At 30.8% G+C, this 11,939-nt stretch overlaps 1 protein-coding gene across 1 annotated transcript in view; it reads left to right on the top strand.

The window, feature by feature from the left end:
- Positions 1–847: 847 nt before the first annotated feature.
- Positions 848–11,939, top strand: part of LOC149906423 (uncharacterized) — a 31,111-nt gene continuing 20,019 nt past the window's right edge. The window contains exons 1-21 of the mRNA XM_090104509.1: positions 848–894; positions 1,114–1,261; positions 1,818–2,064; positions 2,540–2,643; positions 2,831–3,006; positions 3,637–3,706; positions 3,777–3,908; positions 4,328–4,538; positions 4,871–5,049; positions 5,445–5,522; positions 5,794–5,901; positions 6,249–6,390; positions 6,668–6,810; positions 7,077–7,250; positions 7,925–8,152; positions 8,451–8,552; positions 8,762–8,923; positions 9,330–9,431; positions 11,115–11,206; positions 11,274–11,391; positions 11,745–11,864. Of these exons, the coding sequence (XP_089960635.1) occupies positions 848–894; positions 1,114–1,261; positions 1,818–2,064; positions 2,540–2,643; positions 2,831–3,006; positions 3,637–3,706; positions 3,777–3,908; positions 4,328–4,538; positions 4,871–5,049; positions 5,445–5,522; positions 5,794–5,901; positions 6,249–6,390; positions 6,668–6,810; positions 7,077–7,250; positions 7,925–8,152; positions 8,451–8,552; positions 8,762–8,923; positions 9,330–9,431; positions 11,115–11,206; positions 11,274–11,391; positions 11,745–11,864 (2,883 nt within the window). The remainder of the gene's footprint in view (positions 895–1,113; positions 1,262–1,817; positions 2,065–2,539; positions 2,644–2,830; positions 3,007–3,636; positions 3,707–3,776; positions 3,909–4,327; positions 4,539–4,870; positions 5,050–5,444; positions 5,523–5,793; positions 5,902–6,248; positions 6,391–6,667; positions 6,811–7,076; positions 7,251–7,924; positions 8,153–8,450; positions 8,553–8,761; positions 8,924–9,329; positions 9,432–11,114; positions 11,207–11,273; positions 11,392–11,744; positions 11,865–11,939) is intronic.

Here is an 11,939-nt window from a genome sequence, read left to right as displayed (position 1 = left end):
CGTTTTTCAGTAAAATGGCCATCTCTGCAAAATGTTCAGCATGTTTTATGACTGTCGCATCCCGAATAGCGGACAGTAAAATTTTAACAACCATCTAAAATTTTTCATTCATTCAATTACTTCAAATAGCTACGATGGAATTGATTAAAATTGTTTTTACCTTAACAAAACTAAAACATTATTTTGAGTCCTTTTTATTTAAATGCTCCTAGGATGTTTGCTAATGTTTCTAAAATATCAATACAAATAACAGTTGATTATTTGCATTTAAATTTTTTTAAGTACACTTCAAGTCGATTTAGATTTTAATAAAACTCATGTTACCATTTTGAAATACTAATCTAGAAATTTTCAAACCTTTTAAAAATTTTTACCTTAATTTTGTCAAATTTAGGTATCTCAATATACTATTATAAAGGCGAAACTTTGTAAGGATGTATGGATGTATGGATGTATGGATGTATGGATGTATGGATGTATGGATGTTTGTTACTCTTTCACGTAAAAACTACTGAACCGATTACAATTAAATTTAGCACACATATAGAGGGTAACTTGGATTAACACATAGGATAGGTTTTATCCCGGAAATCCCACGGGAACGGGAACTATGCGGGTTTTCCTTTGAAAATGCGGGCGAAGCCGCGGGCGGAAATCTAGTAATAAATAAAAATCTATTTAATTTATAAAAAGAAGCATTCAGTACTCCCTGATTTGAAAGTACATATTGAAGTACATATATTCAACCTCTTTGGTAACTTTTTTCGGAGAGGATATCTAGATGGCTTTGTACCGTGGTATAATTTTGGTACAAATATAATATAAATTAAATTTTAAAAAGCCAATTATGTTGAGAAGCGTCAGCGAACCATCTTTGGGTACTATTGGGACGGGGTAAGTTTTTTATTAGACTATTAAAATTGGTACACACATTATAATAATAACTGTAGTGATTTTCAAAAATACACGAATTTTTTCCGCTGATGGCCCATTTTCGGCTTAATTTTCTCGGTCTAAGTCAAAAGTCATGAAATAAATAACAGAGGTAAATTGATGCATTATTTTCTTCTCGTACCTAGTATATACCTAGATTAATTTCCTATTTCATTAAAGAACAATCGCAACAACTACTACCCGCGCGAGTAGAGCTCACTTGGCGAAATATAATATTAAAATATGGAGAGGAAAGTGTTTTTGGGAGGGTCGGTTAGCACCAATCACGAGGTCTATTATGATGTTGTCTTGGAATTTACGTTGGCAGGTGAGCTAAGAATATACACATCGATTTATAAAGATGATTCTCGAAAAATATAACAAGAGCGTAGCGATATACGCTTTAATATGTTCTCACAGCTATTATTAATATTAAATAGGTAATTGAGATTCTTGTGAGGGTAGTGAAGTATGCTTCATTTCTTCCAAGATAATTTGCTTGCTTTCTTTAGCATTTTACAAAGTAATATTCTTTTTGCGCTGAAGTAACAAAATAATACCTACACTGTATTTTATACTACTTGTACAATGGATAAAATAAAAGGAAATATTATATTACGAAATATGTTACTGGTAAAAAAATGTTAATTTAAAATCAATGTTGATGTTTTTGCGAAACTTTATAGTGGTTTTATTGCGATTTATTTGCACTAGGTACTATTTACTCGCATTAATTGCTCTACATAATTAAAATGTAGCTTCGTGCAGTTTTAAAACAAAAGATAAGAAACGATTAATATTCTTTTGGCTCAGAGTCAAGAGAATACCACCGATTTAGTGCTAACCAAAAATTCTGACAAACATTTTAATTCTTTTGTTTACAGGCTTTAGTTTTATTTGTTATTATCTACAAATACATTATTCATTTCCTTGTGGCCTATTATTTGGATGATTCTTGGGAGTTCTTGGACTTTTTCGTAATGGCTGGTGAAGCGATATTCTTGATTGATGTTTTCCTTCAATGCCTGCATTCTTTTTGGCCTATCTTGCGACTTCATATACGAGTTTATCGAGTCAATTTTGTGTTGTTAACCTACGATCTGATAACTCTTATGCCACTAACTATAATATGTAAGTAATTTAATAAAACGCAGACGTAAAATAAAATAATTAAGCTTCTCCATCAAAATAATAATTTAAGAGTTAAGACTTAATTCAGTAGTAGGTAATGATAGTCATTTGAGACTCTTTAAAAAGTCTCGTAAAGCAAACTATGTAATCATAAACTTGCTTGGAAATGTAGGAATTTATGTACCTAGCTAAGTATTTATTTTATCATAATCTACGTAATGTATATTGTCATACTGTAGTAGGATATTTTTAAACTTTTAAAAGAGCAAATACCATTCTTTTTCTGATATAACTAATATTATTCTCTGTCTCATTTCTCATCCTACAAGTAATTTATTTTCGTTTCAAGATATAGTCATATGTCGCTAAATACTTCCTACAAATTGAAAGAGAGATAAGTGTAAAAAATAGTCGTAGATTTGAAGTTTTGAAACACGGCCAAAAGCTCGGCTCTAATTCCTGCGTTATTTTTCAGTCAAATATAAAAAAGAATATAAGGCCGTGGTGTTATTTGGCCGGTGGCTGGAAATATGCCGTATATATAGACTCTTCGTGTTTTTCCAGAGTTTAAATGACGCCGTAAGTCGCAATATGCACTATTTTTCAATCTATGAAAATTTGATTTTGATGTGTTATTTAGGAAATTACGATTAGGAAATCGAAATGCAATAACTACAAGAGATAATTATTATCTGGGTGTTTCTGTTATACAACCTAACAATGACAATTTAAAGCTTTACTCTATATAAAGAATTTACCATTGCAGATGGGTAGTTGTCGCAAAAAGCTATATCTACTCGAGCATATCCTTGTAGTGATATTAGTTTTGCACGGTGGTACCTGTCTTTGGTACTACCTTCATCGACCATCTTTAGCAGCATTGAAGTGGGAACACCTTGGTTATACATCTCGAGTTAATATACAGAAGATGCATTTTCACAAGTAACTAAGTAACTTTATGTAGATTTTAAAATAAAACGTAAATATTCTAAGATAAAAGCAGTTTAAATAAATGTATACATAATGCAGTCATTTGTACAAACCTCTCAAACCTCTACAAACCTTTCGGTGAAAGATAAAATAAACTAATATTTTTAATTATGAAAGAGGTTTCCAAAATATTAAAAAATAACATATTAAAATATCATAATATGAAATCGTATAATTAATCTATATTACTATCTCATTAGCGATAGTGACATAGAAAGATCTAACTGAATTAATTTTCGATTTTGTGTATTGTTTATCAAAGTGTGTTAGTTTCCTACAGACTACACAGTACAAGCCATTCAATCAAATACAAGGTACCCAATGAAGTTTCCTGATTCCATCGTACTCTGCGTCAATTAGGATCCCATTCATACTCCTAATCCTGTTTTAATCTCACAATAAATCTGCTCGTTTAAATTATTTCAATGTTGAATGCATTAGCGTGACTGTTCATCATTCTGAGACACAAATATAAAAATAAAACGACTGTTTTTTGTTTGAATGAGTTCTGTACAATTTTTTGCTGTTATTTTTAATTTCTTAACGTCCTAAATAGCACTGATTACTCTATTGTTTTTACAGTTATCTCAATTGCTGGTATTATTGCGCGTGCCGACTATTCAACTGTATTTTTGGCGACGCTTTTCCACTGGTAAGTTTCAGAATATAGAACAATCATACCAACAGACGTTGAGAAATACATTCGAACATGTATATTTCAGCATGGCTCAGAAAAATGGCTGACATCATTCTTAATGCTTTTCGGATATGTGTTCATACGATACCGTTTTATTGGAAGTTTGGCTTGGGAATTTGTTCTCGAAAAACGGCGATGGTCCGTCTTTGTGGATCAGGTATAAGATTCGTCCTTTTTACGGAGAATTACTGAATGGAATCACGATTTATTATAGCCTCTTGCTTGTTAGGAATCTGTAGAAATAAAATGTTGTCCATTGAATGAATAAGGAGTCGAAATATATTATGCGGTTTATAAGAAAATGAACTAGAATTTATATATTATATTATAATTATTTCTTTTCGTAATGATAATACCCTGAAATGAATTTTGAAATGAAAATATTCTGTGTGTTAGAGACATTAATGGTAACGAAATAAAATATTTGTGTTATTTTAAATATTATAAGCCAATGGTTTTAATTATCTTTAAGTTAATATAATTTATAACTTGTATAAAAATTTCAAGAAAAGAAAGATATTAAAAACTACCATTAGTCTTTACGAATGACTTTCCATTGCTTATTTATTTTTGTAGTATCATCACATGATCCGTTACCTAAAATTCCGTGGAGCTCCAGAAAGCTTGATAGAGCAGGCAAAGCAGTATAAGGAACAGCTTTGGCAAATGAAGGAAGGAGTTCTGACGTCAGCACATTTACAAAAATTACCCTTTCCATTTCAAATGGAACTAATTTTCGATATCAATGTTGGTCATTTCCACGATTCTTTGTTATTGAGAGACATTGGTAATGTTGTTTTATACCTACATAATTATTTTAATATTCAGTTACGACTTACGATATAGATTAATTCCAATTATTGAAATAGAAAAGAATTTCTAACTACGTGAGTAAATTATAGATTTTTCTTTTGCGAATCGATCGATCTTTTCATTCCAATGGAGTTGACTTTATAAAACTTTATTGCTAACGGATTTCAATACATTCAATATAACTTTACTTTGTAGATTTTGAAGACTTTAAAGTTACTTTGTTATTCTTTGTGACATTTTATTCACCATTTACAAATTCACAAGCAGATATACGCTTTCTTTAATTACTATGATTATTGTCACTAGATGAAGCATTTATGCGGCACATTTCCTTGCTAATGAGGCACGAATTATACTTAAGTGGTCAACACATTTGGAACCAAGGCGTGGTGAAGGCCGGAATGATTTGTGTGAAGCGAGGCGTTATAGAAATGTTATCTGATGAAGATGATGAGAGTCCAATGATCGCTTTTAAAGAGGGAACTGTAAGAATATATTTGTAAATATTACAGTTGAACAAAAATAATCTATAATCCTATGAAATCTTATTTCCCATGTTCCAAAAGATTTTCTGAAAAGTTAAGTTGTTGATAAATCCGTTGCGACTTGTCGTTGCTTTTTACTAGTCTTCAATGCATCAATTTGGAAATTCTTGTTGTTAAGCTTCTTTCCCTAAGAAATATGCCTTTTGAAATCCTTCCACTACACTTGAATAACAGATAAAAGTATTATCTTATTCTTTATGTGATTAATTCAAGTCCCTCACCGTGAATCTGATCTTAAATCTGATTAACAAAATCTCCAATATCCAAACGCTATGTGCGTTTGGATACCGCAGAAAGGATTAACCATTCGATTCAAAAACTCCAAACTATTCCAGGTATTGGGCGAGATAAGCCTATTCTATTCAATACCGTCAAAGGTTTCAGTGAAAGCTGCAACGTACGTTGAACTACAGGTTAGCATTCAGTGAATTCAATGGACGCTTGTTACAATGCATCCATCATTCGGAGCTCGGACAGCTAACTCATCAAAGGATAGTATTTGAATCTATCTTGAATTCGGTTACCGCGGAAATTTTGTATTAAAGATATACCTAATTTATTAAAAAGGGGATGATTTAAAAATGAAAATTGAAGTTTTTAATCTAATGCCGCCAAAGGATTTTATTTAATAGCAGAATCTCTTTTTTATTTGAGCTCATTTTAAATACTTGCATCATTTTTAAGGTATTACGTAGAACTGATTTCCTTCGAGCAATGACAGAAAACCCAGCGATGCTACAGAAAATTCGCGAAAAGGTTGATGAACGATTGCATAAATCAAGAGAGACGCAGGTAAATTAATTAATTTCGCTTTTTTAATATTGCACAAGTTGCAGTAGGCTGTTTGTAATTAAGTACACGGTGGCAGAATTTATGCGTAAATTATTATTGTTACTTAAAATGGTGATTAATTTATTTTATAATTCAGTTCATTTGTTTTATTTAGTTTTATCCAATTAAAAGTAAACTAATTTGCCATTGGTTTAAAATTTGAATTATTTTTAAAACATGTACTTAGTTCAAATATATGTACTTGGATATTTCGATTTTCGAAATAAATTGCGCTTACTTTGCTAGTTTCACTTATTTTTATTCGGTAAAATAAAATGTATTAAACTTATATAAAATATATGTGATAGGAAGCGATCGCCAAATACGACCAAATCGATTCACGTATGATTCGCACCCGCTATCGGCCAATGAAAGTGCTCAAAGACCATTTATCTGGCGTCGAAGAGGAGGATCCTACATTTATTGACGATTCCCATATGTATTATAGAGGTATTGTTGAAGTTCATGAATGTTTCAGTGCAATTTAAAGTTAGATTTATCTGTTTTACTGTTTTTTTTAATAAGCTGATCTGTCGCTTGACTCTTTATGTTACCTTTTTGTCCTATATTAGTTTATATTAATTTTCAATTAGATTAGACATATAGAAAAACCGGAAAAATTATTAGTAATTTGCTATATTTTGTACTGGAATTTATTTTATTATTTTTTAAACAAACATGTACAATTTTTTTTAAAGCAATACGTCACTGTTACTTTTTATTTCAGATGAAAACAACGTAAAGCGAAGGAAGTTCACAACTGATTATTTAGAGCTCTATAAAGTTACGTGTAATGTGACTACTGTTGATTCGCCCCGGCTTTGTCTTAGAGCGAGTTTCCCCTGGATATTGGAACCTAATACCGATTTTGTGAGCACTTTTTATTTTTTATTTATTTGTATTTCTGTAAAGATTTATCATACATACATGAGGGTTGATTTAACAATGCTTAAATGACTATGCAATTACTATCGAAGTAATGAGTCTTAATAGTATCGGTGTCTTGGATACGAGGATTATTAGATGACTAGAAATCCTTGTTATATGGGTCTGTTTTTATCCCTAAGCTTTGTTGATTTTACAAACATATTCAGCAAGTCGTACACCTAATAGTCATGTATATTTAACACAATCAGACACACATGTTCGACGTGGCGCATTTCGTCATGGTACTGTACGTGTGCTTTATGTCGCCTCACTTCGCCTTGGACTCGGTGCAACACGACTGGGAGAGGGTGTTGAGCACAATCGTGATTGCCGGATTGTTGCTCAATATATATGTGCAGCTGACGACCGCTATTGTGGAGAAAGTATGTATGAAAATATGACGTAGGTACCAGATAAATTTTGTGCGAAAATAATTCTGACTAAATACATTGTATCAATAAGCCATATTCGTTGATAAAATGCATTTAATTATTTGTTACACATTATATCGTATTACATTTTAAAAAACATCTTAATATATATAAATCTCGTGTCACAATGTTTGTTCTCAGTGGACTCCTAAACCACTAAACCGATTATAATAAAATTCGCACACCATGTGCAGTTCGATCATGTAGGTACCACGGGCGAAGCCGGGGCGGACCGCTAGTATTCTTTATAAATTTTTAATACTGACCTAATTTTAGTGACATTGCAGCCTAAATAATATAAAAGTTAAAAAAAGGCTTCTTAAATTGTGTTGTGTCAGTTACACACACATTTCATCATTAAAACTAAGAGCTTAAAATGTGTAAACCAGCTTTTGTACAAAAAAATATTAATCTAGCTTTGTGCTAAATATGATATTTCAAATGCACTCTATTACGTGAGCTGAAACGTTGTACGCAACGAATCCAGAATGCTTCCACGAAACAAATACGTTCATGAAAGTTTAAATTTTTCATCAAACCGGTATATTTTACGATTAAGGTTTTAATATTCATTTTCCAAGTTTATACAGTAGATAAAATATAAAATGGACTTAATTTACTTGCAGAACGTGAGAAAGGAAACTGTGAAAGAGATAGCTGAGGAAAAAATGGCCACTGTCGGGTTTTATCTTGACGTATTATCGGTATTTCCGATATATATTTTTACCGACACCCTCGACCCGGGCGGAGAGACGATAATGAGTCAATTAGCTGTTATATTCCCTGTTTTGCAAGTTTGGCACGTGTGGGACTATATGACCAAATGGGGGAAGAAGTTTAATAGCAATGCTAAGGTATGAAAATACTTTACTTCGCGACAGTGTAGTTTCTTTTGGATTATCGTACTATGTAGGTACTATATTATAACCATGTGGTATATAAATCTAGTCTAGGTAGAATATTGTTATTTATTTATGGATTATTATGAACTTCTTGACCACTGTCCAACGAAAAAAAAACTAATTAAGTTTATAAAATGATGAAAAAAAAGCTTAAAGCTTAAAAAAAGATAAGTTAAAATTATGCAGATAAATCACGTCATCTGAATAATATATCGGACTGTAAAATCATCGTTAAAATATTTATTTTCAGTTCCTTTGCTTGATGAAGTACTTTTTATTGTTTATTATATTTTGCTACTGGTCTGGATGTTTGTTGTATTTGACAGCTTGCCCGAGGAAATTATGTAATGAGGTAATTAAATAAACTTATTTTTCTAATTCGTAGATATAGTTTTGAAGAGAGAATATTCCCCCTATATTATAATATATTAGTCGACAGACTTAAAAGAGGAGGATATACTCAATTTGATTTTTTATTTAAGACTTATGATTATTGAAAAAAAATACAAATGTTCTGTTTATTTTAACGAACTTTCCTTATACGTTTGCCATAACTTACAGAAGTCATGGTTATCCCAATTAATATATTGGGAGACAAAAGTTTTCGTGACAATTAATGCAAAACATGAAAAACCAATGGTGACGTCACTATCGTTTGGTACTTCAGTTTTCACTGGAAATGGAATGTCGGATATTGCTCCCGGATTCGGGGATGTGTTGTTGGTATATCATATTGTATTTTTTTAAACATAAGTTTACTTAATACAAATATAAATAAATGTGATCCCGAATCGAACTTTTGATAAAATGCTGTAATATAATTACATACTAAGATTCATTCATACAATATCTAAATGATATATGTAGTTCTTGAAAAATAGATATATGCTAAATGACGATACTTTAACAACAGAGACTGTTATTTTTTATTTTTTATGTATCCATTGACATTTTATTATAAAAAATAAATGGTTAAATAGAAACATAGCAGTTGTTTCCCACAAACATGCATTTTACTTATATACACATACAGTGCAGCAAACAAGCGATAGTGATACTTTAAACTCCAATTAAAATAAACTAAATATCACATTTCTCGCTTGTTATTTAGTAATGAGTTCATTTGCAGGTTGTTCTACTGTTAGTACTAGGGGTGTACTTAAGTTGTTTCTACGTGGCAAACGTGTGTAGTGTCTTCTTATTGGGTACCCAGAGGAAATTGAAATTTAAGGTATGTGCTGAACGCTTTGTAAAATGTTCCCGCTTCCTACAAAGAATGTTGACACGGAAATTATATGGGTTACGTAGCTGTGACTTATATGATTTTAAATATCATGTGTGCAATGGCAGCCATATTGTGGTATTTTCACATTAGGTTCTTCATACATCGACGCAAATCCTTACAAAAGTTGTCGGCTTTTAACCCTTATTCAAACGCGAGCCTGTGGAGGAGCTAACAAAAAAGTAAGATACGTTCCTGGGTAATTTTGGGTCGTAGATTTCAAAAATACACACAAAAAAGGGGTGAGTGGGGGGGAAGTACCCTTTTTTCGGTGGGAAGTATATATCCCGTCATCTGTTCTCTCTTGTAAAAAGTTTGGAAAGGTGGGAACTATAGCTCCCAGTGTCCACTCCAGACATCAATATTTTAAAACACTAGTTAGTTGCCCTGACTCCACTTGTGAATTTAATGTTATCGTAAAAAATTATAAAGATCAAGTTTTTTAATAAAGGAGGTGAAAGTACTCATCAATGCAAGTTTATTTTACTGAGGGAAGAATTCGGGAATTGAAAAATGAATGACTTCAACATAAAAATGGCATTTTTCTAAAACAAAATAAAAACAATAGGTAAATACTAATGTATTGAGTTAAGATTTCTAATTATCTGATCAGGAAATAACAAATAACAATAAATAAGTTGCTTATACCAACTAAAAAAGATTTTTTAGACACACAGATTTTATATATAGAATTTCCGAATGTCGTGTGCAGTGACGAACACTGGGATGATATCTTCCCACTTAAAGACTTAATTTCAATCGACTCTACCAAGGTATAAACGAAAGATACTGGGCATATTTTTACGTTTCACGCAACCGTAATATAGTCTAGTTTACATAGCTAGAACTCAAATCTACTTATCTAATTTTTTTTGAGCACTACACAAAAAACTAAAAAATAACGGTCGTTTTCGGCTGCAAAATCATGTCACCTGACTTTGACGTGTGTTTACCATGACATGTAATAATTCTCTGAAAAGTGTTTCCATGAAAAAAAGTTCTCTAAAATGTTAAGATTTCGTAGATAAATATTACACTGCATTAGGTTTAAGCATATAAAAATAAAACACGATTTACTTCAATCTGAGACGTGGGAAGTATAGCTCCCAGCGTTTTAATAAGGGTTAATATTTATCCATATTTTAGTATTTCGATGCACCACTAATATTTCCACATTATTGTTTACAGTTTTAGAAGTTATTTATGATTTTTATTTACAAATAATCATCATATACTATTGTAAATATCTGAAGTACAAAACAGTTTCATAAAAAGAAAACAACAGGGCGTCATTAAGATACATAATACATACATATTATAATATACGTAGTAATAATAGCTCAATGCAGGGCGTTAGGTTTTTAAATATGGAACTTATTCCAAATTTAAATAAAAAAAAAAATGTTTTACACTTTTAAACATTGTTTTTTTCTTAAGGTGTAGATTATTATTACATTTTAATTTTATTTCTTAAAATTAGTAGGTACTGTCAACATGTATTAGTAATATTTTATTCTGATGGTAGATTTAGAAATCAATGGACGTGCGTGCTGTATTATCTGGATATTGTTTTTTTTTTATATGGCAAGAATATATTATACTATTTTAAAATTACATTATTGTTTTCAACAGGATTCTATGAGGGAATTATTCTATTTTCTCTCTGTAAATCACGTCAGTGGAAAAATCAAATCACGAGTAAAAAAATTCTTTTGTGTGCAATGGTATGTACCTTTTTTGGCAATGCATGATGTTCTATTTATATTTCAAAAACATTGTTTTATAATTTAGGTACTACAATAGTGCTGTAACTTGTCAAGAAATATTTAAAGATATGTCAAGCAATATACAACAAGAAATTTCAGCCATAGAAATGATGGATACGTTGCTTTGTTGTCCTTTGTTTCAGGTAAAATTAATTTTCGTTGCCACAATTAATTAAAGTTATTTATTATTAAAATTAAAGTTATTAATTATTAAAATCTTCTTAAAAAAAACAGTTTATTAGAATGACATAGTATGCCTTACTTATCTGTGGTATCGGTAAACGCACGTTGCCATAGCCTGTGAATTAAAAAAAAAGTTTCACAATGGCGGGAACTTAAAACTTTTTTAATCGTTGCGTTAATTCTTATGTAATGTTTTTAAAATTAAAAATATTCAGAAAATGTAGGATTTGTGTTGTAACTTTTCATATTTGGTTATAAATAAGTTTAAAATAATAAAATAAATTCTAAAATAACAATACAATATTGTTCTTAGGATTGCAGTCGTGATTTTTTACAAACTGTTGTGGCAAATACTAAAATAATTGTACTACCCGATAACGAAATAGTACAACATGCTGGTGATATTGGAAGGGATATGTACATAATACAGAAGGTAAATATTTCAATATCTCAACTAAGTTATACTACATATTATGTGCAATTAAAATAATAGGTATGTGATCGTTTG

Source organism: Colias eurytheme, chromosome 8 (assembly GCF_061535395.1).
Source record: "Colias eurytheme isolate Ceu_HAF_F1 chromosome 8, ilColEury1 Martin Lab GWU primary, whole genome shotgun sequence".
NCBI lineage: Eukaryota > Metazoa > Arthropoda > Insecta > Lepidoptera > Pieridae > Colias > Colias eurytheme.
Note: the sequence above shows the minus strand (reverse complement) of the source record. Positions and strands in the feature narration are given on the sequence as shown.